Source organism: Lithobates pipiens, unplaced genomic scaffold (genome assembly GCF_037356315.1).
Source record: "Lithobates pipiens isolate NorthernLeopardFrog02 unplaced genomic scaffold, aLitPip1_a1.2 Scaffold_18, whole genome shotgun sequence".
Classification (NCBI taxonomy): domain Eukaryota; kingdom Metazoa; phylum Chordata; class Amphibia; order Anura; family Ranidae; genus Lithobates; species Lithobates pipiens.
This window is the reverse complement of record NW_027507758.1, coordinates 105487462-105515106: the sequence shown is the minus strand read 5'-3', so window position 1 is coordinate 105515106 and position 27645 is coordinate 105487462. Positions and strand designations below refer to the sequence as shown.

Below are 27645 nucleotides of genomic sequence, written 5' to 3'. Positions count from 1 at the left end.
TGTGACATTATGGCAGACAGATCGGACACGTTTGACACTATTTTGGGACCATTGTACAGTGATCATTGCTATAAAAATGCATTGATTACTGTGTAATTGACACTGGCAGTGAAGGGGTTAACCACTAGGGGGCAATGAAGGGTGTTAAGTGTGTCCTAGGGAGTGATTCTAACTGTGGGGGGGAGGGGCTACCACACACACAACATCTGTCCTGTCACTAGGCAGAATGAGGAAAAGCTTTGTTTACAAGAGCATTTTTTTCTGACATGTTGATGTTATATCTTTCACTTGAATGTTAGAAGTTGCACTAATAAATACAGCTGCATAAAAAAAAAACTGTCGGTTTTCACTTCAGGCTGCAAAGCAACAAAATGTGATTTTAAAAGGGGCTGATTCTTTTCTATACCCACTGTATATAGAGCAACCTTTTGAGGTATTTATACCAGGATCATGGTTGAGGCTACCCAGTACCGTTGTTTCTGCTGTAATGCTCTTTTTAGTAAAAGTGACCCAGTAACTATACAGCCTCTGGATCAATTTTATAGACAGTGGAAGGAGGCCCTGCCCTTCCCCCCACTGCCTTTCCTGGGCTCTCCCTTCCCATCACTTACCACTTAGACCCCTTTAACACTGCCGCACCCATAGCGTCGGCGGTAAAACGCCTCTATTTTTAGTGGCGTTTTACCGTCGGATTTGCATCGCATTTCGGCTGCTAGCGGGCGCTTTTACCCCCTGCTAGCGGCCAAGAAAGGGTTAAAACTGCCCATAATATGCCGCAATAGCGGCTTTTTGCCAGCGGGAAATGCAGCGCTGCCCCATTGATTTCAATGGGGAGCAGTGGCAGAGGAGCGGGAAACACAATGCTCCAAAGAAGTTGCTGGCAGGACTTTTCCTGACGTCCTGCCAGCGCAACACTCCAGTGTGAAAGCCCTCGGGCTTTCACACTGGACAGAATGGAGCAGCAGTTTGAGGGCGGATTGCAGGCGCTATTTCTAACGCTATAACGCCTGAAAAACGCCCTTGGTGTGAAAGGGGTCTTAGTGAGTCCGTTTATATTTAGCTGCTTTTTTAGACGATTTATATAGCGCTGCGTAAACTGTCGGCGCTATATAAATCCTGAATAATAATACCTGGCTGGCCCATCCAAAAGCTCTCTAACTCAGGGCTCTGTTTTATTAAAGTATGAGATTTTTGATCTATGGTAACATGAATAGCATGGCTTGGTGCCCAGCATTTAAAATACATTCAAGTGAACAGAACAAAAACTTACAAAAAAAAAAAAAATGAAGAGTAGACAGGACACATTCAAAATTTATTTGAAATAAACTAAAAATGGCAGAAATATGTACAAATTAAAAAAGTTAGATGTGAGATATATAAATATGGTATTGGTAAGGACATATGAAAACGACTGAATCTGGAAAAACGGTTTATACATGTTTGTTACGGACAACCAAGAACAGATGTCCAACGAGGGTTTCCTGTGCCAGAACATAAAATTGAGGAGTCTTGCGTTGGTAAGTGCTATGCAATGTTCTGCACAGTTCACTGATAGTAGCATAATTCTTGTATTTCAATGACTGTGCTTAAAAAAACATAAATAAATTCTGAATTTGGTAGTTGAAACCCTTATTTAGGTTTGACTTTATTTCTTTCAAGAGTGAGTGTGCATTTAAATTATTGATTATTTCCTTTATGCCTTGCATCCAAAACATGGCTAATAAGCAACTGTGTTGTGCTTTGCTTTGTGTGAAAGTGTAATGTGTAAACATTTATTGTAAAAACTAAAATCTGAAAATGTAGACTGCAGAAGTTTGCTTAGAACTTGATACAACCATTTCCCTTTAAAATGGTACTGCTGCACCATGAAACCAAATATCAGTATTCAATATGAGTGGCCATTATAGCGCTCTTTCTGAACATGCTAGTTACCTTGCATGGCTTTAATACTAAATCACTGACCTGAAAACAGGCAAACATCAAGTGAGAACTCCTGATCTGCCTCTTTTTCTAGGTCAGGGAGTCAAAAATATTGATGCCAGGGGGATCAGCTTCACAGCATGGCAAATAGCATTTTCTGAAAGAGAGGTATGTAATAGTGACCTTCCCACTTCTATCACTGCAGGTTTCTGGTAAAGCTAAAATACTGTCTATAGGAAAGAGGGATGTATATTGATGTCTTTTGTGCATTTCTTCTAGATCTGTGCAGTAATGCAGAATTAAATTTGCAATTTACCTCGGTGCAGGATCTTCCTGTAATAAAGACCACTTACTGCTTTTCTCATGCTCTGTGCAGGGTGACTGGTCTTGTGTCCACCGCCTGTAGTTTTCTGGAAACAGCCTGTACTGTAGGCGGTAAACCTGCTGGGCCCTGCCCACAGCTCAGCTTTATGCAAAGGGTAAGTGCAGCAGTGATGATGTCACTACTATTTTTACAAGGCAATATATGGGTTTGCCTTTAGTTTAAATAATAAAAAAAGGGAAGGAGGTTATACTTGCCTGCTCTGTACCACAATATTCCCTCCTCTTACGGATTCCCCTGACAGCTACTGCTCTCCTTCAGGTGCCCCCTCATCAGGCATGGTATTGAGTGATCATTCATGAAGGCACAGTCTGGAGCAAGGCTGGGTGCAGTCATAGGCACACATAGAGAGTCGGTAAGCCCTGCCCCCTCTTACTCACAGGAGTTTAAAGCGGAGTTCCAAACAAAAATTGAACTTCCGGTTCCTCCCCACACCGGTGTCACAGTTGGCACCTTTCAGGGGGTGTGGGGGGAGCAGATACCTGTCTAATACAGGCATTTTGCTCCCACTTCCAGGCATCGATACCCGAGCCACCCATGGGTATCTACACCACTTCTGTATTCTGGGAGACACACGGGTCCCAGAAAACAGCAGGGACCAGTGGTATAGTGCATGCGCAGTAGGGAACCAGGAAGTGAAGGCGCAAGGCTTCACTTCCTGATTCCCTCACCGAGGATGGCGGCGGCAGCACCTGACAGCCGTGGGATAGATCGGCTTCGGGTGCCGACATTGCGGGCGCCCTGGACAGGTAAGTGTCCATATTTTAAAGTATGTAGTATTTAACTGCAGTATGTGTAGCTGCTGACTTTTTTTTTTTTTTTTTTTAAACAGCAGCACTCCGCTTTAACTAACAGCAGGAGCTTATGGCTCTCGCTTTTCTCAGGCACCTGTGAAACAAGATAGAAAGGAGAGCAGTGCTGGTACCAAGGACAGTGCTGGATCTAGAGAGAGAAGTCAGGAAAGTATTTAGGGACAGGGGGTGCAAAGTAACAAGTAGTAGGGAGTTTACCGTCAGGCAGAGAATACATTAAGACTTTAGAATCACACAAAGCCGTTTTTTATCCTTTGCAGCTAATTAAACCACTTTTTTTTAACCTGGTGCTAAGCTTCAAATGCAATATGTCAAAAGATTTAACTTCCTAAACCAGTGGTTCTCACCTCCCATCCTCAGGATCCGCTAACAGGCCAGATTTTAAGTATTGCCTTGGGGAGATGCAGACTAGAATACTGCAATCACTGAGCAGCAAATGATATCACCTATGATGTACTTCAGTTATCTTGCAAACCTGGCCTGTTAGTGGGCCCTGAGGACAGGAGTTGAGAACCACTTCCCTAAACATACTAGTTGTGTGACTTTCATAACCATCCTTAGGGTTTAACATTGCAAAAACCTGATAGCAATATACATGTAGCTGGTCACAAACAGACATTAGAAAATGTAAAAGTACGATATAGTATGACAAAATGTCCCCTGGGGATATTCTGACCTCCATTTATAAGCTTTGTGTGCTAGTCTTTACACTGAGAAGGTAGTTTTACAAGGAGAAAAAGGTCTTCTGTACTATACTCTGCCCCTCTCTCCTCTTTGTACCAAAACAGTAGTCAGATGTTTGTGGAAGCCTCACCTTATATCTGCACTAATATAAGAAATATAACTAGGCTATCGCTAGGAGGGATGTTGTTAGTAGGTTAAAATAGAAGTTCACCTTTTGGAACATGTTACACTCATACTTAGGGTAGAATATAGAACATGTTCCAGTAGCTGCAGCCTCTCCCTCCCCAGTGACAGCGAGCGACCACCTTCTCTGGGCGGCTGCTGTCACCGTTTGAAAATAACGTGGCTGTGTGGGGCTCTGCCAAGCCACATCATTCATTCACAGTGCTCTGTGAAAGGGTAACTACAAGTCTCGAAAGCCTTTGTGGCTGTCGACCTGTAGATTCAAAGAACTACCCTAGTGCTACTGAGAAGCTCTAGTAGTTTGTTCATTCTTCCCGTCAGGGGGTGTCTGCCTGTACAAGCAGACAGATACACTGACAAGTCTTCTGGAGTCCTGCACGGTACCAGTGATCTGCTAATCGCTGGTACAATGCTTTCCAGGTTCTTAGTTATATATAAAAAAAAAAAAAAAAAAAATGTTTAACCTGCAAAAAGCTGAGCATTTTTTTTTTTAAAAAGGTGAACTTATCCTTTTAAGGGGTTCTAAAAGATTAAGTTTTTTTACTTTAATGCATTCTATGCATTAAGGTAAAAAAAGAAAAACCTATGTGCAGCGGCCTTATCTTAGCTCCCTCTGATCCAGTGATGTTCACAATAGCATCGGCTGTCCCAGACTCTGCCTCTCCATTGGCCGAGACAGCAGTCACAGACATTGAGCCAATGAGGAGAGAGTGGGGGCAGGGCCGAGTCACGGCTATATCTTATGGAAGCATAGAGCAGCGGTCCGGTAATGAGCATACAGGGGGTGCCCCCAGCGCAAGCGCTTTCTATGGGGGCACTGCTCGAGGGGGTAGAGCCTGAAGCATCAGCGGGGGACACGAAAAAAAGGATCGGAGCTGCTCTGTGCAAAACCACTGCACAAAAGCAGACAAGTATAACGTTTGTTATTTAAAAAATAAAAATTACGGAGCTTTAATACCACTTTAAAATATGCTGCTAAAATGGCTGGTGAATAGTAATTAGATGGAACAAATTGCCCCCCTATGGTCTAAGCTACATAAGTGGCCAGTAGCAGCCATTAAGATCACATGATCACTCACTGATCTAATTGTGTGCTATTGATGGCTACTACAGACCGCTTATGTAGGTCACGTCATAGCAATATTCAATTATGACAGCCGTTTATCCACCGATTGCTAATATCAGCAACTAATCTCTAGCCATTTCAGTAGCCCCTTTAGTCCCGCTTTACAATGATGTGAATTCTATGAGGATTAGATCTGATCCGAAAGGCAAAGATTTGCATATCATCTAAAAAAAAAAAAAAAAAAAAACATTGTTTGCTATTAAAGCCATTCACATCTATGCAGGGCTTTTCCGATCCGGTTTAAAAAATAAAACAAAAATAAAAAAGGGTCCTGTGAGTTCATTGCAAATCTCCAGCTATGCCAAATCCCCTCATAAAATCGTATTCATTCACATTAGAATTGTACCTGTCACAACAGAAATTGACCTGTGAAATGGCATCAGATTCACACTGCATCAGTGTGAACCTAGTCTTAGGGCTAGCTTACACTATCATTACTCTTTGAAGAGCTATCTGCATTCTGATCACGCTTCAGGGAGCAATGAAAATGCGAGTAGGAGGCATCAACTTGCCACTTCACATCCTGTTTTATTCCCTTAAACCCCAAACTAGCACACTACAACTAGTGGGAGTATATGTCCACAGTCAGTAAATGGGGTTGTGGGGCACCCCTATTCAGTTGAATAGGTCACATTCAGGGTGTGGGGCGACTGCCGTGGCATACGTTCTCCCCCCTCTGCTGCTTTTGCCCCCAAACACAAGTGTAAACGAGGCCTTACGTTGTTAAAAAAAAAAAAAAAAAAAAAAATTCAACTGTATATGTTTTGCCAAAGGGACATTCAAGAACTGTATTCTCACCAGTTTACAGGAAAAGGAGAGAGTGGCTTGTGCAATAAATGCATATAGAGTCACCTGCTTGAGAGAAAATCTACAAATTCCCATCACCCACCGGACTCTTTGCTACACTTATCTGCTATGCTGATAATCGCCTGCCAGTGTTCTGATCTGTATGCTTCTAAACTCTATACACAACCCAGGAGGCTGTGAAGCAGCATAATCCCAGCAATGACTAGTGGGCATTGGTCAGTGTGGTCACATGACATTGACCAAGTAGAGTCACTACTTGCATCCCTGAAAGAAATGGACAAGGGCCTGCATCAATGGGTTTTTGTTAGCTTCAGGCCTGGTTCACACCTATGCATTTTTCAGTGTGGTTTCAGTTTTGCAGAAACACACTACAGTAGATTTAACATGGTTTCCTATGGGTCATGTTCACATCTGCGCATTTTCCACCAGTGCGTTTTTTTTTGGAAAGGCCTTTTTCCCCCGGTAGCAGGTTGCGTTTCTGGTTCTATAAACTTCAATAGAAAAACAGCAAAAAAATATAAAAAAATAAATAAATGATATAGTGCTTGCATTTCTGATGGGTTCTCCAGCAAGACAGCAGAGAACACAAAATCCACCCGGAAAACACATCAACTGCAACCTGCATAGGTGTGGACCAGGCCTAAAACAGGTTTTGTATTCCCATACAAGTCTATGGGAATGGAACGCTTACAGAAGTGGGTCAAATGTTTCTGATCTAAGAAACGTTGCAAACTGATACCATTGACTTAAATACTTGTCTCAGTCTGTATTAGGCTTCATGTACACTACAGCTCCTAAACTCGAGTTTAGGCTCTTTTGGCATCTTTTGCCAAAGCTCCTAAAAAAAAAAAAAAAAAAAAAAAAACACAAACAACCACATACACCTTTTGCAGCATTTTCTCACGACACATAACAGCCAAGTGCAAATGAAGCCTAAAGAAAGTTCAGATGACAGCGGTGGCACTTTCATCAATGACAGCCCCTATGATTGTATGAAAGTTTAACACCTGAGATAATAAAAGTCTAACACAGCTCAATGGTTTGCTACAATCGCCTTAGCCTGACATCTTTCAGAGTGTTAGAGCTGTAAAATAAAAAAAGAAAGAGTGGGGGAAAAAAAAAGGTTTTACAATATCAAGCTTAGTTTGTACAGTGCCAATCACAGTGTATATCATTTCCTTTGCTTCAAATAACTGAATGTCAATGGTCAGGAAAATTGCTTGCAAGGTTTGGGAATTCAGCAATCTCTAAAAATGCTGTATATAATAAATCTGCGCTCAGATCAAACACATTGAGAACTAGAACTGTGAAAAGAACAATATTTAAGTTCTATTACATGGAGATTTGCTAGAATGAGCATTAATCGTCCACCATTAAATTGTCAAAAATGTCCTCTTTCCTAACCCATGGTATTTTTTTTTTATTTATGAATGCACCAGGGATGAACCCATGATGGCAGTAGCTATAACAATAAAAAAACAAACAAAAAAACAAAAAAAAAGTGTGTGTGTGCAAATTTTGAGGATTTAAAATAATAGTTGTATACTTGCTCAATGCCTGTATACTTGGTTGTTCTGTACCTTGTAGACTTTACAATAGAACTGATTTTGAACAGACTCCAGGAACCATTAGGAAATCTAACAGTGTGGAGAAGGAATACTGAATTGTGTCAACAATATAGACATATGCAGGATTCGGAAAGTCTACACATTTGATTTAGGAGCAGAGTTTAGAGGAATCTCATTGAGTTCAGTCCGCAGGCATAGGTACTCCCCGATTACGGCCATTAAACCAATGCACACAATGTTCAGTAGCCACCACGTGATAGTGCTGGGCAGCTGAGCGTTATAAATCCAACATCCAAAGAAGTGAAAGAGGTGAACAGTCACAGTAAAGTCTAAGCACTGCTTCCCTCTGCGGATAAAGTACAGTAGGCCCAGGGCACATGTTAAGGAGTTCAGAATGAAAGCCATCATAGAGACTCTCCCATGTACTGAAGAAAATCCCAAGCTCTCATAACTAAATATCTGGTCAAGTGAAGGACTATAGCGAATCAGCAAGTCCACGGAGGCAATCCAAAGGCCCAGTGATGTGTAGTAGATTAACTGCATCAGCACTATCTGAGAGGTGATCAAGATGGGATCCCACACGTAGCTGCGGAACTGTCCAGCCATTATCATGGTGACGTTCTTTTAGCGGTCACACACAGATGAGCATCTAGGGACGAGTACTGCGGAGGACGAGAGGAGAAAGACATACAAGTTTGAAAAATCTGAGTATGCATTAAGGAAAAGTGAAACAAATGAAAGCAGAACTTCACCAATCTCAATCAACATTGATTATTTGTAATCCTAGCATTAGTAAATAGATAGGAAAGTATATCATACTTGTTTTAGACTGTGTTTTTTTTTTTTTATTACATTTCTTTAGGTTACTTCCTGGTTTTCATGCCTAAGCAAATGTCATACATCCCAGGAGTCTTCAGGAGGGAAGGAGGGGTTTGCTGAGCTAATCACACCCTTCTGTCTGAGCTAAGGGCAGAGGATTCCAGGAAGTAAATGTTACATGAATCATCTGCCCTTACAAAAGATGGTTGCAGCCAGAAATGTTAGCAGGTGTTTTATTTTTTTTTTTTTTTTTTTTTAAGTGATTTCTCAGCAAAATAAATAGCATGGAGATATTGATGGATGACTAACAAAGGAATTAAATTGAGTTTGTTTTGCTTACATGCAATGAAGGTTAGACTCAGTGCCGGTTCACACAGGGGCGACTCAGATCCGACTTCAAGTCGCCCCAAGTCACCTCAGGTCGCACAACATGTAGAAATCAATGCAAGTGAATGAAAGCCATCTTAATGCACGCTACTGAAGTCGCTCCGACTTCAGAAAAGGTTCCTGTACTACTTCAATCCGACTTGTAGGTGACTGGTACCCATTGATTTCAATGGAGGTCGCCTCCAAGTCGGATCTCTGTCTATACAGAGGCGACTCTCAGAGAATTATCAGCTCTCAAAAGGAGTTCCCCCCTGAGAGCTCATTCTCTGATTGGCCACGGCAAGTCGCCTGGCCTGGAGTAGTGTTGCAAGTCACGTCAAAGTTGCCTCCAAAAGTCGTGTTGCCCCTGTGTGAACCGAGGATAAAATCTAAAATAAAAACATACTTTTTTGTATGACACAATTACATTGTTTGGTGTATGCAATTACAAGTTAAAGCCTAACCTTATTTTAGTTAACTTTTGGAAGCAGGCAAGTCCAAACAAACCATTTCCTTCATAACACATGCAACAGCTGGCATTGCTGTATGAACTAGCCCCAGCTACATAAATTATACAGCGCTGTGTCCTGGCAACATGAATGGGGGATTTCTTGTTTTGCTCCCAAAACAAAAAAAAACAGTCAAGTTGAATGCTGCTCGGCCATTCACAGGAGTCTTTATATTTTCTGGGTGAATTACCCCATCTCCACCTCAGCCAATTAGCAAAAGCTTTGAATTCATCCAAAAAATACAAAGCCTCCTGTGAATAGCTGAGCAGCGCTCAGCCCGATCAATTTTGTTTCAGGAGCAGGACAGGAAGTGCCCATCCCACTGCAAAAATCAGCCCTGTATATGGTATGTAGCCCCAGCTACACCCAGAGAGATTTACTAAAACTGGTGCACACAGTCTGGAGCAGCTGTGCATTGTAACCAGCTTCTAACTTCTGCTTGTTCAATGACAAGAATACTTGGAAGCCGATTGGTTACTATGCAGACCTGCACCTGATTCTGGGTGCACCAATTTCAGTAAATCAAACCCACGTGCTGACAGCCGCTGCACGTTCGTGAAGGAAATCGTTAGTTAATTTGGACTACCTTGGTGCAAACAAACTATATAACGTTCACGAAAAACATGGAGTTAAGCTTTAATGGCTGCACACAATTTAACTCAGATAACCAGAGATATGATATTCTGAAAAAAATACAGTCATTTGGAAGATTTGGGCTTGAAACATAAAAACTAAAAACAAAACCAGTGTTAAATTTTGGCATCAAATTTCGATTTAGTCTTAGGACTAAAATGGCATTTTAGTTTTAGTCTCATTTTAGTCTTCTGCAATTGTTTTACTCGTATTTAATTGACTAAATCTCCAGTATATTTTAGTCGACTAAAATGTCCTACGTTTGAGCCGTCTAAAATCTAATGGGTGAAATTAAATTGTAATGCATTAGTTAACATTTCTCTACAATTTCCAAAATTATTATAACCCGCTGGAGTGAAAAATCTAATATTATTTATGGTATTGAGGTATGAACATGCACTACAGACCAGTGTTAATTTTGAAGTCAAATTTCAATTTAGTTTTAGTCTTGGTCTTGACTAAAATGGCATTTTAGTTTAAGTCATATTTTAGTCAACTAAAATAGTATTCATTAGGTCAACTAAAATGTGTTGGTTGACAAAATTAACACGGAAACAAAGACACACTTTGTACTAGCCAATGCTCACTAGTAACATAACTAAAGCATTTCTAGATAAACTAGTGACCTAAAAAAGGAGCAAGGTTAGACAACTAGATACTCAACAACAACCCCTTCTTACCTTAATTTTGGCAGAACACAAGACATTTCAGTTACGTGCATGAGACCCCCGCAGAGTGCATGAGGATATCCAAATTATCCAGGCAATTCCCTAGTGCTCCCCCCTTCCATTACATAATTATGTGCAGTTTAACCACTTCAATACAGGGCACTTATACACCTTCCTGCCCAGACCAATTTTGAGCTTTCAGCGCTGTCGCACTCTGAATGACAATTGTGCGGTCATGCTACACTGTACCCAAACTAAATTTTTATCATTTTGTTCCCACAAATAGAGCTTTCTTTTGGTGGTATTTGATCGCCTCTGGGGGATTTTTTTTTTCTGCTAAACAAATAAAAAAAGACCGAAAATCTTGGCATGGATAGGTGGCACAAATGGGCATGGATAGGCGGCATGGATGGGCACTGATAGGCGGCATTGTAATTTAAAGTTTTGGTCGGGATGGATGCCAATCAGTGCCAAACAATAATGCATGCCAATCAGTGTGGGCACTGATTGGCATTCATTATGGGCATTGGCTGGCATCCCTGGTGGTCTAAGGGGCATACCTGGTGCTGGGCATCTCCTGGTGGTCTGGTGCTGATAATCGATCAGCACATACCCCCCCCCCCACCCCCCGTCAGAGGAGCAGCCGATCGGCTCTCCTCTACTCGCGTCTGACAGACGCGAGTGGGGAAAAGCCGATCACTGGCTCTTCCTATTTACACTGTGATCAGCGGTGATTGGACACGGCTGATCACGTGGTAAAGAGTCTCCGTCGGACACTCTTTGCCGAGATCGTAGTTGCAGGGTGTCAGACTGACACCCCGCAACAACAATCGCCGCAATGCGTTCCCCCGGGTGCGCACAGCGGCTTAATATCCCGATTACGTCATATGACGTCCGGCCAGGATATTAAAACAACTTTGCCACCGTCATTTTGCTATATGGCGGGCGGCAAGTGGTTAACAATGCCGGGACAAAGTCTAATGTGTCACACACTTTGGCCTTGGTTGCAATCATTAAAAAGGTTGCACAAATATCCTGCACACTCTAAGCCTCAGTATTATCAGGATGGGAAAAAGCTCTGCTGAAGTGATTGTGGAGCAAACAGCTGCCGGTTTGAGACCAGCCTTTGTTTTCTGTATCTGAGGAAAATTAGCATTTATGATCATTTATGGCATATTTTAATGAAACAATCGTTTAGATTAACCACCTCCCTGCTGTAATATTGTGGAGGAGATGGACATCTGTGTCTGAAGTGATGCTTAGAAGTGTACTCATACGATCAGTACATCCATTAATGGTTGTGAATCAAGCTGTCATGGGATGTCACTTTACAGTGTGATCATTGGGATGACCAATCAGTGATCACAAATGTAAACAGTACTACTGTTTAAATCTGAGAGTCCGTCCCTTCCTCTCACAAGAAGGTGGAATTTATGAATACACAGTCATTTATTAGTTCCAGAGCACAGGCCACAAAAGATTCCCTGTCTTTAAAAGGGAAAGCCCAGGCTTCCCCCATCATGCTCCTGGCAAGGAGAATGGACTATCTGGTACCCAGGAAGCCAAATTATATGCCAATTTATTTTTATATAAAAACTAAGTATATATTACACATATTATACACACAGTGTCTCTCAAAAGTGAGTACACCCCTCACAATATTTGTGAATATTTTATTATACCTATTCATGTGATAACACTGAAGAAATGACACTTTGTTACAATGTAAAGTAGTGAGCGTACAGCTTGTATAATTTTCTGTTCCCTCAAAATTAACTCACACAGCCATTAATGTCTAAACCGCTGGCAACAAAAGTGAGTACACCCCCAAATGAAAATGTCTATATTGAGACCAATTAGCCATTTTCCCTCACTGGTGTCATGTGACTCGTAAGGTCCGGTTCACACTGAGGCAGCACCACTTACAACGCGACTGCCTCAGGCGACCTGGATGCGACAACTGCGGCGACTTGCAAAATGACTTCTGTATAGAAGTCAATGCAAGTCGCCCCCAAAGTCATACAGGAACCTTTTTTTTCCTAAGTCGGAGCAACTTATGTCGCTCCGATTAGAACGGTTCCATTGTACAGAACGGGACACTACTTGTCAGGTGGCCAAGTCACCTGACAAGTCGTCCTAGTGTGAACGACCCAACGACAGGTTCCACTCAGAACAGGCCTCGCCATGGTCGGCTAAAGTAGTTGAGTGCAGTGCACATGCTCAGCGTCATATCCAGAGGTTGTCTTTGGGAAATAGACGCATGAGTGTTGTGGGGGGAGAGGGAGAGGGAGAGGGAGAGGGAGAGGGAGAGGGAGAGGGAGAGGGAGAGGGAGAGGGAGAGGGAGAGGGAGAGGGAGAGGGAGAGGGAGAGGGAGAGGGAGAGGGAGAGGGAGAGGGAGAGGGAGAGGGAGAGGGAGAGGGAGAGGGAGAGGGAGAGGGAGAGAGAGAGAGACTCTATCAGTGCTCAGACCACACACCGCATCAAGTTTCCTTCTAAAGATGATGCACAAGAAAGCCCGCAAACAGTTTGCTGAAGACAAGCAGACTAAGGACATGGATTACTGGAACCTTGTCCTGTGGTCTGATGAGATCAAGATAAACTTATTTGGTTCAGATGGTGTCAAGCACTGCATGAGTGCTGCCGGCACTGGGGAGCTACAATTCAATGAGGGAACCATGAATGCCAACATGTACTGTGACATACTGAAGCAGAGCATGATCCCCTCCCTTTGGAGACTGGGCCGCAGGGCAGTATTCCAACATAACGACCCCAAACACACCTCCAAGACGATCACTGCCTTGCTAAAGAAGCTGAGGGTAAAGGTGATGGACTGGCCAAGCATGTCTCCAGACCTAAACCCTATTAAGCATCTGTGGGGCATCCTCAAAACGGAAGGTGGAGGAGCGCAAGGTCTCTAACATCCACCAGCTCCGTGATGTCGTCATGGAGGAGTGGAAGAGGTGTTTTCCCGCACCGGTCCGGGTTTTATTTACAAAAATGTGAGGGGTGCACTCACGTTTGTGAGAGTAAGTATGTACATATAATTCTGCACAGGAGAGCCGTCCTGTAGCAGTAAATCTGCCATCGGCAGTCAAGAAGTGGTTAAATATTCTCGCTAAACACAGTTATAAGAACACAATATTTTATGTAAATGTGCCCCTTTAAAGGGGCAAGTTCACCTTTACAGAAAAATCTGTAAGGTGAACTTACATAGGATCCCCTCCTCATTCCCAATCACCCCGGTCCTGCTGACCTGGAGCCCGGCAATCTCCTGATATGGAGACCTTGTATAGCCCCCTCACCGGTCCGGGGCTTAGAAATCTCCTTGACTTAAATCTGCAAAGCGTACCTCGCCAGGAGGTGTACGTTTAAGAGCATTCTAATTGGTCGGTGTCGTCACATGGGCAGCACGACCAATCAGAACCTACGTAGCCTGTCCTGTCACCGCATGCGAAGGAGAGAAAGCCGCGGGGGGATGTCAAATCCTGACTGGTAAACCGGCGATCCGATGTGTCAGAACAGACGATTGTTGCTCTCCAGGTTAGCGGGACCCGGGTGCGATGGAGACAGAGTCCAATGCAAGTTCACCTTACAGATTTTCTGTAAAAGGTGAACTTACACGTTAAATGTTATTCCCTGCTGATTGTTTGACCACTGACAAAGAAATGATCAGTCTATAAATTTTAAATGGTAGGTTTATATTAACAGTGAGAGACAGAATAATAAAAATATCCAGAAGAACACATTTCAAAAAAAAGTTATAAAATTGATTTGCATTTGAGTGAGTGAAATAAGTATTTGACCCCTTCGCAAAACATGACTTGGTAGTTGGTGGCAAAACCCTTGTTGGCAATCACAGAGGTCAGATGTTTCTTCTAGTTGGCCACCAGGTTTGCACACATCTCAGGAGGGATTTTGTCCCACTCCTCTTTGCAGATCCTCTCTGAATCATTAAGGTTTTGACGCCGATGTTTGGCAACTCGAACCTTAAGCTCCCTCCACATATTTTCTATGGGATTAAGGTCTGGAGACTGGCAAGGCCACCACTTCTTGAGTCATTGTCATGCTGGAAAACCCATCCACAACCCATTTTCAATGCTCTGGCTGAGGCAAGAAGGTTCTCACTCAATATTTGACAGTACATGGTCCCGTTCATCGTCCCTTTGATGCAGTGAAGTTGTCCTGTCCCCTTAGCAGAAAAACACCATTTCCATCTTCATGTTTGATGGTGGGGATGGTGTTCTTGGGGGTCATAGGCAGCATTCCTCCTCCTTCAAAACATGGCGAATTGAGTTGATTTTGGTCTTATCTGACCACAACACTTTCACCCAGTTCTCCTATGAATCATTTAGATGTTCATTAGTAAACTTCAGACAGGCCTGTACATGTGCTTTCTTGAGCAGAGGGACCTTGCGGGCACTGCAGGATTTCAGCCCTTCACGGCGTAGTGTGTTACCAATTGTTTTCTTGGCGACTATAGTCCCAGCTGCCTTGACAAGATTCTCCCATGTAGTTTTGGGCAGATTCCTCACCATTCTCATGATCATTGAAACTTCACGAGGAGAGATCTTGCATGAAGCCCCAGACTGGGGGAGATTGACAGTTATTTTGGGTTTCTTCCATTTGCGAATAATTGCACCAACTGTTGTCACCCTCTCACCAAGCTGCTTGGCGATGGTCTTGTAGCCCAGTGGTCATCAACTCTTTCCTCGGGGGCCCACTAACAGGCCAGGTTTGCAAGATAACTGAAATACATCACAGGTGATATTTGCTGCTCAGTGATTGCAGTATTCTAGTCTGCATCTCCCCAAGGTAATACATAAAATCTGGCCTGTTAGTGGACCCTGAGAACAGGGTTGATGACCACTGTTGTAGCCCATTCCAGCCTTGTGTAGGTTTACAATCTTGTCCCCGACATCCTTGGACAGTTATTTGGTCTTGGCCATGGTGGAAAGATTGAAATCTGATTGATTGCTTCTGTGGACAGGTGTCTTTTACACAGGTAACAAGCTGAGATTACCCCACGGTGGCAGAGAGGACCTTGCACAGCTTGCTCCTTTTCTATGCCTGCAAAGCCATAAACATGTCATGGAAGAAGGTTACGCCCTCTTCTCTTGCTTTCTGGAAACATTTGATTAATGTTAACCTTTGGTTATATAAAAAGACACCTATACCAATAGGGGCTGTCCAAAAAAAATATGACAAAGTGTGGTCTAAATGGCTGACTGATCCCAGCACAGCTTCTATGTTAGACAACTGAGGCTCCGTGTAAGTCCTGATGTTTTTTGTAGTCACCATGAAATTGGGATGACGAGTATGACCTGGAGACACTTATTTTTTTATTAATATTTTAGGACATGCACAATTATTTGTTGGTTGAGCAAGAGCTATGCCGAGCACACCTAATCTCGTTAATTGTTTGGTTACCCAGCTCCTGATGGGATGTTACTCAGTATTAGAGGTTGACCGATATCTTTGCTTTCTCTCCTCTCTCCTTGGATATTTCACATCCAGTATACCACAGATGTGCTGTTACTGATGGTACGTGAACTCCCAGAAGACTAGTTGAAGGGGGAATATTATTCTAGTACCACAGCTAATTAGCACAAGAAGGCGCGGGTGCAGTAGTTATTAGAAGTGCTGGTTCTTAGGCTGGGTTCACACCGGAGCGATGCGGGAACGCCACGAAACCGCGGTGTTTTCCCGCATCGCATGCCTCCCGCCGGCAGTTCACACTGCCCTATGCGGACTGCTGGGAGTGTCAGTGAAATGTTAATGACACCCAAAGATCAGTTCGCATATCGCAGTGCGATCTGCAAACTCAGACAGGAATCGGATCGCATGGTGTGAACACCCATGCGATCCGATTCTGCTGCGGACCAAAAAAAGGGTCCCGTGCGAGTTTGCTGCGGGTGCGATGCGAATTCAGCCATACTATCTGTATGGCTGAACTCGCATCGCACAGAGATCGGATGTGATTTGCACTGCAGTGCGGTGCCAATCACATCCGGTTCTCGCTTCCGCAGCAGTGTGAACCCAGCCTCAGACACGATAAATGTACTGTATAAGGTGATCTACGGTTTTCTTTACCTGGAAGGATGCGCCCTCCATACACACAAGATATTGTGAATATTCATGCTTTCTATTTACTGAATGTTCTCTGTTAATCTGTTGAAATCCTCAATAAATATTATATTTGAAAAAAATAAAAATAAAATAATCTAACAGACACCTTTCCCACTGGGGCGTTTTTCAGGCGCTTTTGGGCTAAAAATAGCGCCTTTAAAGTGCCTGCAAAACGGCTCCCCTGCAGTCTATGTGAAAGACAGAGTGCTTTCACACTGAGGTGATGCGCTGGCAAGATGTTAAAAAAAAAAAGAAAGTCCTGCAAGCAGCACCTTTGGAGTGGCGTATACCGTTCCCCCACCACTCCTGCCCATTGATATGAATGGGCACCACTGCCGAAGCGCATGCAATGCGATTTAGCAGCGGCGCCTCACGGGTGCATTTAACCTCTTCCTTGGCCGCTAGCTGGGTTATATGTGCCCCACTAGCAGCCGAATAGCACCGCTAAAATGACGGTAAAGCGCCGCTAAAAACAGCAGCGTTTTACTGTCAACGCCTGCCCGCTCCAGTGTGAAAGTAGCCTTAAATAAGTGATAAAGAAAATTAAACAAAACAAACCTCCAGTCAGTTAACTTGTATGTATAATTTAGATTGTGTTTGAAAGACCTCTACGCAAATGCCGTGTGACAACCACTATTTTATTCCCTAGGATCTCTGCTAAAATATGTATATATATATATATATATATATATATATATATATATATATATATATATATATATATATATATATATATATATATATATATATATATATATATATATATATATATATAAATTTTGGGGGTTCCAAGTGATTTTGTGGCAGAAAATACAGGATTTTTACTTTTAAGCATCAAGTGTCAGAAAAGATTTATTATTTAAAATGGTTAAACTGAGAACGCTAGACACAGAGCTGAGTTCATTCAGAAGTGTAAACCTTATATCTCTTTGCTCTTTTCTTGGCAGACTGCCCAGAGAGGAGGAAAGTCGCTTCACTGAAGACTCAGGCAACTTGCATTGACTTCTATTACAGAAGTCATTTGCAAGTTGCGCTGTAGTTATAATCGGCCTTTTTATCAGCACAATCAGCCGATGCCGATTAAAAAACTGCAAATATTGGCCGATATATCGGTCGACCTCTACTCAGTATTATCTGGCCCCTGCCTGGCCGATTTTTTTTTAAATTTACAGCGAGAATAATACAAAAACACACAAACTGAGATTAGGAGCACTCCCTTTGAAAGAGTGCTTCTAATCTCCGCTCGTTACCTGTATAGAAGACACCTGGGAGCCAGAAATCTTGCTGATTGATAGGGGATCAAATAATTATTTCAATGCAAATCAATTTATAACTTTTTTGAAAAGCGTTTTTTTTTCCCCTGGATATTTCTGTTGTTAGCCTGTCTCGCACTGTTAAAATAAATATACCATTAAAATTATAGACTGCTCATTGTTTTGACAGTGGGCAAACATACAAAATCAGCAAGGGATCAAATACTTTTTTTCCCCCCTCACTGTATTCATTTTATGAAGTGTTACTTCAACTGTTACAACTGTCACTGCCTGGAGTGGAAATAGAAACATTTGTGGTTTTGAACAGAAACTCACCTGCCTTGAATCTTATCTTCCCAACATATCTGAACCACATGTAACAGACCTTTAAATAAAAAAAATACAAAACATAAATGTGCCAAGTAATCTAAACTATGAAAACAGATAGGCATTGTGTATAAAGCACACAAATGAACACTAAAATAGTTATACACACATAAGTTAACACAAACGCACAAAAAAAAAAAAAAAAAAAAAAATATATAGAAAAAAGAAAAACACACAACTTAAAGCGGGAGTCTGCCGGGACTCCGCGTTTTTTTTTTTTTTTTTTTTTTTAAAGCCAGCAGCTACAAATACTGCAGCTGCTGACTTTTAAAATAGTGACACTTACCTGTCCAGCGCGCCCGCGATGTCGGCACCCGAAGCCGATCTCTAGATCGTATCTCCGGTGCTGCCGCCGCCATCTTGGGTATGGGAATCAGGAAATGGAGCCTTTCGGCTTAATTTCCCGGTTCCCTACTGCGCATGCGCGAGTCGCGCTGTGCAATAAGGACGGTCCCCGCTGCCTCTGGGATCTGTGTGTTTCCCAGCAGGCAGCGGGACACTTGCAGAAAGGGGTGGGCACTTGCAGAAAGGGGCGTAATCTACGCCCCTTTCCGCAGAGAGCTATCCCGGAAGTGGGTGCAGTTACCTGGATTATCCAGGTAACTGCACCCCCCTCCCCCCTGAAAGGTGCCAATTGTGGCGCCGGAGGGGGGGGGGGGGGGGAGGATTCCGATGAGCGGAAGGTCCACTTTAGGGTGGACCTCTGCTTTAAAGCCTAAATTATAAACAAGCACAGTGCGAATATACTGTGGGCCCACATTGATATATAAAATGAATTACCGTTAGACTTTAAAGTTGAACTCCAGGCACAAAAACTTTCATTGAAATATATTCCTTAATAGCCACAAAGGCTATAAATCAGCTTTGTGGGGATCAAATTGCCTTTGCAAGCTGAGATATTACTTTGTAAAAGTAGTAGTGACATCATCATTGTGCTGTATATAATATATATGTGCAGAGAGCAGAGCTGTGGGCAGGCTCCATCCACTACAGGCTACCTGCAGAAAACTAGAAGAGGGGGGCGTAGACAAGACCAGTCACCTTGCACAAGGAGAGAGAGCGGCAATGAGTGGTCTTTATTTCAGGAAGCTCCTGTACAAATGTAAAAGGTTTCATGCTGGATCTGGCAGAAATACACAAAGCACACTGAGATTTAAGGGATAATAGTTTTGTATTTAGCCACTTTAGTACCACGCTATAGCAAAAAGATGGCTACAGCACAGTACTGTAGGGTACTGGGAGGGTGTTCATATATATGCTCCCATATCCCCAACCTCTGGGTCACACATTGGGCACGCTCTGTGAGCACTGTGTCCTTTAAACACAGTTGATTACAGAACGGGGTAAAAGGCCAATCACAGTGCCCCTTTACCATGTGATCAGCTGTGTCCAATCACAGCGGATCATATATAAACAGACCTGCCTGTTATTGGCAGGCCTTTCTTCACACGCTTGGTCTATGTGAGGAAAGGAGTGCTGACAAGTGGCAAGGTGTCTGTTTATCACAACATCAGTACAGGGGAGGAAAAAAAGAAGGAGAAGGAGAAGGAGAAGGAGAAGGAGAAGGAGAAGGAGAAGGAGAAGGAGAAGGAGAAGGAGAAGGAGAAGGAGAAGGAGAAGGAGAAGGAGAAGGAGAAGGAGAAGGAGAAGGAGAAGGAGAAGGAGAAGGAGAAGGAGAAGGAGAAGGAGAAGGAGAAGGAGAAGGAGAAGGAGAAGGAGAAGGAGAAGGAGGAGAACTTAATATGCAAAACGATAACAAACTAAGAACACCCCCCCCCCCCCCCCCAAATGTTCAGTCTTTTTTTTTTGTTCATTTAACGAAAATAAAATAAAAAACCCAGTGGTGATTAAATACTACCAAAAGAAAGCTATCTGTGTGTTTCATATGCGTGCAGCATTGCATGACCGCACAATTGTCGGTAAAAGTGTGACAAAGTGGAAAGCTAAAAATTGGGCTGGGCAGGAAGGGGGTGAAAGTGTCCGGTATTGAAGTGGTTAGACAATATTTGCTTATCCTGGAATTCAGATATTATTCTAACATTGCAAAGGTTGATGAACACAAATCCCAGTGCTTCTGCCTTCTAAGTAAAATGTTTACATTCCAAGAGGTAAAAAAAAAAAAAAAAAAAAAAAAAAAAAGAAAAAAAAGAGGGGGGAGGAGGAGATAAAATATCCTTCTTCATGGCAATTGCACAGTAGAGATTAGGGAGATGCAATGCTCAGGGTAGGAGAGGGGGCCAAGAAATGACTGGAGTAAGGGAGGTATCTGCATTGGGTCGTTCAGTCATTACCCCAGGAGCAGGGTCACTGTGTTCTATTGCGCTGCATGTAGGTATAGTAGATGGCTATACATGAGAGCCAACTTGAAGTTATATTGATAGAGAATCCAGGGGGGTGGCAGGAAACATTCAAGGCCCTTTCACACAGGCGTCCATTTGTTATCCCTCTTTTTTTTTTTTTTTTTTTATCCGCCTTTGGTTGAAAAAATGGCAAGTAATTTATTCTTATGGGCTTGTGGATGGAAAGGGATCATCATCATCATCTTCTTACATCCACATTTGTTCAGGGACAATGGTTTTAAATGGAAGCTGTGCCCTTCTACATTCATATGGATCTGAGCGGATGTCATGCATTTATGTCTGTTTTTAGACAAGAGACTTTTTTTTATTACAGTGCATCTGGAAAGTATTCACAGCGCTTCACTTTTCCCACATTTTGTTATGTTACAGCCTTATTCCAAAATGGATTAAATTCATAATTTTTTTTCAAAATTCTACCCATAATGACCAAAATACCCCATAATCACAACGTAAAATAAGTTTGAAATCTTTGCAAATTTACAAAAAAAAATAATGAAAATAAAAACATATCTACATAAGTATTCACAGCCTTTGCTCAATACATTGTTGAATCACCTTTGGCACCGATTACAGCCTGAAGTCTTCGAGTATAATGCCACAAGCTTGGTACACATATTTTTGGGCAGTTTCTCCCATTCTTCTTTGCAGGACCTCTCAAGCTCCATTAGGCTGGGTGGGGAACGTCAGTGCACAGCCATTTTCAGATCTCTCCAGAGATCTTCAAGATCGGGTTCAAATCTGGGCCACTCAAGCACATTCACAGAGTTGTCCTCTTTGTTATCTTGGCTGTGTGCTTAGGGTCATTGTCCTGTTTGAAGTTGAACCTTCGTCCCATTCTGAGGTCCAGAGCACTCTGGAGCAGGTTTTCATCAAAGGATGTCTCTGTACATTGCTGCGTTTAATCTTTCCCTCGATCCTGACTAGTTTCCCAGTTCCTGCCACTGAAAAACATCCCCACAGTATGATGCTGCCACCACCATGCTTCACTGTAGGAATGGTATTGGCCAGGTAATGAGCGGTGCCTGGTTTCCTCCAGACATGACGCTTGCCATTGAGGCCAAACAGTTCAATCTTTGTTTCATCAGACCAGAGAATTTTGTTTCTCATGGTCTGAGAGTCCTTCAGGTGCCTTTTGGCAAACTCCAGGCAGGCTGCCATGTGCCTTTTACTGAGGAGTGGCTTTGGTCTGGCCACTCCCCCATACAATCCTGATTGGTGGAGTGCTGCAGAGATGGTTGTTCGTCTGGAAGGTTCTCCTCTCTCCACAGAGAAACACTGGAGCTTTGTCAAAGTGACCATTGGGTTCTTGGTCACCTCCCTGACTAAGTCCCTTCTCCCCTGATCACTTAGTTTGGAAGGGGGGCCCATTCTAGGAAGAGTGCTGGTGGTTCCAAACATCTTCAATTTACAGATGGAGACCACTGTGCTCATTGGGACCTTCAATGCTGCAGAAATTTTTCTGTGCCCTTTCCCATATCTGTGCCTCGATACAATCCTGTCTCGGAATTCTACAGAAAAATTCCCTGGACTTCATGACTTGGTTTGTGCTTTGACATGCACTGTCAACGGTGGTACCTTTATATAGACAGGCGTGGGTCTTTCCAAATCATGTCTAATCAACTGAATTTACCACAGGGGGACTCCAATCAAGTTGTAGAAAGACCTCAAGGATAATCAGTGGAATCGGGATGCACCTGAGCTCAATTTTCAGTGTCATGGCAAAGGCTGTGAATACTTATGTACATGTGATATTTTCATTTTTAATAAATTTGCAAAAAAATTCATACAAACTTCTTCACATCTTCTACAACTTCTTATGGGGCATTGATTGTAGAATTTTGAGGAAAATAATGAATTTAATTCCCTTTTGGAATAAGACTAACACAACAAAATGTGGAAAAAGTGAAGCGATGCGAATATATTCCGGATGCACTGTAGAGGTCGGCCAATATTTGCCGTTTAATTAATCGGCATCGGCCGATTGTGCTGATAAAAAGGCCGATTATAACTACAGCGTGACTTACAAATGACTTCTGTAATAGAAGTCAATGCAAGTTGCCTGAGTCTTCAGTGAAGACTTTCCTCCTCTCTGGGCAGTCTGCCAAGAAAAGAGCAAAGAGATACAATGTTTATACTTCTGAATGAACTGAGCTCTGTGTGTAGAGTTCTCAGTTTAACCATTTAAAGACTTGTTGCTTACAAGTAAAAATCCAGTATTTTCTGCCAGAAAATCACTTAGAACCCCCAAAAATTATATTATATATATATATATATATATATATATATATATATATATTTTAGCAGAGATCCTAGAGAACAAAGTAGCGATTGTTGCAATATTTTTTGTCACACTGCATTTGCGCAGAGGTCTTTCAAACGCAATTTTTTTGGAAAAAACACACTAATGAGAAAAGAAAAAAAAAAAAAAAAAAAAAAAAACAAACATTAAAGTTAGCCCTTTTTTGTCCAAAGTTTTGATTACCCGTTTTCATTTTATATATAGTTTTTTTTAATCTAAATCATACATACAAGTAAACTGATTGGAGGTTTTTTTTGTTTAATAAATGTAAGAAATTTTCTGTATCACTTATTAAGGCTGCTTTCACACTGGAGTGGGCAGGCGTTGACGGTAAAACACTGCTAGTTTTAGCGGCGGTTTACGGTCATTTTAGCGGTGCTATTCGGCTGCTAGTGGGGAGCATATAACCCAGCTAGCGGCCGAGGAAGAGGTTAAATGCGCCTGTGAAGCACGGCTGCCAAATCGCATTGCATGCACTTCGGCAGTGGTGCCCATTCATATCAATGGGCAGGAGTGGTGGAGGAGCGGTATACACCACTCCAAAAAGGCGCTGCTTGCAGGACATTTTATTTTAACATCCTGCCAGCGCATCGCCTCAGTGTGAAAGCACTCTGTCTTTCACACAGACTGCAGGGGAGCTTTTTTTTTAGCCTAAAAGCACCTGAAAAAATGCCCCGGTGGGAAAAGGTGTCTGTTAGATTTTATGAGATGAAGGGGAGGAAAAAAATAAATAATATAAAAAAATATAATATAAAAAATATAATCGGCTATCGGCTCCTGTGATTTCTAAATGTCGACATCGGCCAGAGAAAAACCCATATTGGTCGACCTCTAATGCACTGTATACCTTGGTCACCTAGGATTATTTCAACAAAAAAAATAAAAAGGAAAGAGAACACAGATGTAAACAACTGAACAGATGTACCCTGAATTAGTATTCAACAGTTTTTCTCTTTGCAAACAATGTGACTGAACAGATGATATCTGTGTAAAACAACCCCAAGGCCATGAAGTACTTTAGTGTACTGTACATTCATAAGGGCTGTGTTTGCCCGCATGGGATGCACAGGTGCTCCATGCATCCGCATGAAGGAAGCCCCATTCAGGTCTATGGAGATGCAGAGGTGGCACGGGCACAGCCACTGCTCCCAATCTTATATCTGAGCAGGTGTGGACCACTGTGTTTGGGGACACACAGCAGCACCTGCATGGATGTCAAATAGGCAATAGACAAGAATGAGGAATGCCTGCATTCAAATGCATTGAACACCTGTGCATCCTATATGGGGCTGTGCTGGAGGCCAGTCACTGACAGGTGTTTCTTCACCTTAATGCATAGGATGCATTAAGGTGAAAAAACACGAACCTTTACAACCCCTTTAAATCATAATTTTTTTTGACCTCTGCAAAGGGGATTTATGGATTACTAATATACCTGCCTAATATAGCCTACCCAATATTATTATAATCAGGTAGCACTGGGGGGGGGGCTCTCCTGGTAGCACTGGGGGGGGGGGGGGCTCTCCTCCTCTAATCAGGTAGCACTGGGGGGGGCTCTCCTCCTCTAATCAGGTAGCACTGGGGGGGGGGGGGGGGGCTCTCCTCCTCTAATCAGGTAGCACTGGGGGGGGGGGGCTCTCCTCCTCTAATCAGGTAGCACTGGGGGGGGGCTCTCCTCCTCTAATCAGGTAGCACTGGGGGGGGGGGCTCTCCTCCTCTAATCAGGTAGCACTGGGGGGGGGGGGGCTCTCCTCCTCTAATCAGGTAGCACTGGGGGGGGGGGGCTCTCCTCCTCTAATCAGGTAGCACTGGGGGGGGGGCTCTCCTCCTCTAATCAGGTAGCACTGGGGGGGGGGGGGCTCTCCTCCTCTAATCAGGTAGCACTGGGGGGGGGGGGCTCTCCTCCTCTAATCAGGTAGCACTGGGGGGGGGGGCTCTCCTCCTCTAATCAGGTAGCACTGGGGGGGGGGCTCTCCTCCTCTAATCAGGTAGCACTGGGGGGGGGGGCTCTCCTCCTCTAATCAGGTAGCACTGGGGGGGGGGGGCTCTCCTCCTCTAATCAGGTAGCACTGGGGGGGGGGGGCTCTCCTCCTCTAATCAGGTAGCACTGGGGGGGGGGGGCTCTCCTCCTCTAATCAGGTAGCACTGGGGGGGGGGGCTCTCCTCCTCTAATCAGGTAGCACTGGGGGGGGGGGGGGGCTCTCCTCCTCTAATCAGGTAGCACTGGGGGGGGGGGGGCTCTCCTCCTCTAATCAGGTAGCACTGGGGGGGGGGCTCTCCTCCTCTAATCAGGTAGCACTGGGGGGGGGGGGGCTCTCCTCCTCTAATCAGGTAGCACTGGGGGGGGGGGGGCTCTCCTCCTCTAATCAGGTAGCACTGGGGGGGGGGGGCTCTCCTCCTCTAATCAGGTAGCACTGGGGGGGGGGGCTCTCCTCCTCTAATCAGGTAGCACTGGGGGGGGGGGCTCTCCTCCTCTAATCAGGTAGCACTGGGGGGGGCTCTCCTCCTCTAATCAGGTAGCACTGGGGGGGGGCTCTCCTCCTCTAATCAGGTAGCACGGGGGTGGGGGGGGCTCTCCTCCTCTAATCAGGTAGCACTGGTGGGGGGGGGGCTCTCCCCCTCTAATCAGGTAGCACTGGTGGGGGGGGGGGCTCTCCTCCTCTAATCAGGTAGCACGGGGGGGGGGGGGTGCTCTCCTCCTCTAATCAGGTAGCACTGTAGCACTGGGGGGGGGGGCTCTCCTCCTCTAATCAGGTAGCACGGGGGGGGGGGCTCTCCTCCTCTAATCAGGTAGCACTGTAGCACTGGGGGGAGGGGGGGCTCTCCTCCTCTAATCAGGTAGCACTGGGGGGGGGGGGGGCTCTCCTCCTCTAATCAGGTAGCACTGGGGGGGGGGGGGCTCTCCTCCTCTAATCAGGTAGCACTGGGGGGGGGGGGGGGGCTCTCCTCCTCTAATCAGGTAGCACTGGGGGGGGGGGGCTCTCCTCCTCTAATCAGGTAGCACTGGGGGGGAGGGGGCTCTCCTCCTCTAATCAGGTAGCACTGGGGGGGAGGGGGCTCTCCTCCTCTAATCAGGTAGCATTTGGGGGGGGGGGGGGCTCTCCTCCTCTAATCAGGTAGCACTGGTGGGGGGGGGCTCTCCTCCTCTAATCAGGTAGCATTTGGGGGGGCTCTCCTCCTCTAATCAGGTAGCACTGGGGGGGGGGCTCTCCTCCTCTAATCAGGTAGCATTTGGGGGGGGCTCTCCTCCTCTAATCAGGTAGCACTGGTGGGGGGGGGGCTCTCCTCCTCTAATCAGGTAGCATTTGGGGGGGGCTCTCCTCCTCTAATCAGGTAGCACTGGTGGGGGGGGCTCTCCTCCTCTAATCAGGTAGCACTGGTGGGGGGGCTCTCCTCCTCTAATCAGGTAGCACGGGGGGGGGGCTCTCCTCCTCTAATCAGGTAGCACTGGTGGGGGGGGCTCTCCTCCTCTAATCAGGTAGCACTGGTGGGGGGGGCTCTCCTCCTCTAATCAGGTAGCACTGGGGGGGGGGGCTCCCCTCCTCTAATCAGGTAGCACGGGGGGGGGGGGGGCTCTCCTCCTCTAATCAGGTAGCACTGGTGGGGGGGGCTCTCCTCCTCTAATCAGGTAGCACTGGTGGGGGGGGCTCTCCTCCTCTAATCAGGTAGCACTGGTGGGGGGGGCTCTCCTCCTCTAATCAGGTAGCACTGGTGGGGGGGGGGGCTCTCCTCCTCTAATCAGGTAGCACTGGTGGGGGGGGGGGCTCTCCTCCTCTAATCAGGTAGCACTGGTGGGGGGGGGGGCTCTCCTCCTCTAATCAGGTAGCACTGGTGGGGGGGGGGGCTCTCCTCCTCTAATCAGGTAGCACTGGTGGGGGGGGGGGCTCTCCTCCTCTAATCAGGTAGCACTGGTGGGGGGGGGGGCTCTCCTCCTCTAATCAGGTAGCACTGGTGGGGGGGGGGCTCTCCTCCTCTAATCAGGTAGCACTGGTGGGGGGGGGGCTCTCCTCCTCTAATCAGGTAGCACTGGTGGGGGGGGGGCTCTCCTCCTCTAATCAGGTAGCACTGGTGGGGGGGGGGGGCTCTCCTCCTCTAATCAGGTAGCACTGGTGGGGGGGGGGGCTCTCCTCCTCTAATCAGGTAGCACTGGTGGGGGGGGGGGCTCTCCTCCTCTAATCAGGTAGCACGGGGGGGGGGGGGGGCTCCTATGATCAGGGTTGCCTTGTCTCATAGTCTTCCACCCCCCCAGTGACAGGCATGACCCGCACATTACTATACCGACCTGATAATAAACAGACGACCTCTCACCCCGCTCCCATATCCTGAAGTACAATGGTGACCCCACTCCCGGCTCTGGTAGAGGACTACCTGTGTTGGGACTTGTGATGCTCAACAGGTGGTCAATCCAGGCCAGCAGTCGGCACAGAAGTCGAACAAAGCCCCGCCCCTTACCATACCGCCTGCGCCCTCTCTGGAGCTTACCGCATTGTCGCTGCGTCCGCCCGGAGCTCCCCTGTCACCAACAGCAGTCCTCAACCATCCTAGGCATCATACCGTCCCGGCCATTGCGTCACTTCCGGCCTGCTGATCTGCCACGGGGAAGACGTCCCGGATATGACGCCACCTTCACACGTTATTCTCTGTCACTCCTGTGAATGTATTATAACCCCTCGTTATAACATGACAGGAAACAATTCATAGGACTACAATTGCCCCCATTTGATATACTCGGTGTAAATCCT

At 44.9% G+C, this 27645-nt stretch overlaps 1 protein-coding gene across 2 annotated transcripts; it reads right to left on the bottom strand.

Annotated features, from left to right (window-relative positions):
• Positions 1 to 1293: 1293 nt before the first annotated feature.
• On the bottom strand, positions 1294 to 27645 carry SYS1 (SYS1 golgi trafficking protein). Of its 2 annotated transcripts, XM_077485968.1 has the most exons (3): positions 27386 to 27645; positions 18194 to 18242; positions 1294 to 8144 (listed from the first exon to the last, which is right to left on the bottom strand). In XM_077485968.1, exon 3 carries the CDS (start codon positions 8092 to 8094, stop codon positions 7618 to 7620), a length of 477 nt encoding a protein of 158 aa, XP_077342094.1. In that variant the 5' UTR covers positions 8095 to 8144; positions 18194 to 18242; positions 27386 to 27645; the 3' UTR covers positions 1294 to 7617. The 2 variants fall into 2 exon arrangements, with proteins under 2 accessions (XP_077342094.1, XP_077342095.1); XM_077485969.1 differs by lacking the exon at positions 18194 to 18242.

What these genes read in the sequence shown, in the direction of transcription:
- SYS1 (XM_077485968.1), bottom strand. Translation starts at nt 8,094, where the DNA reads ATGATAATGGCTGGACAGTTCCGCAGCTACGTGTGGGATCCCATCTTG.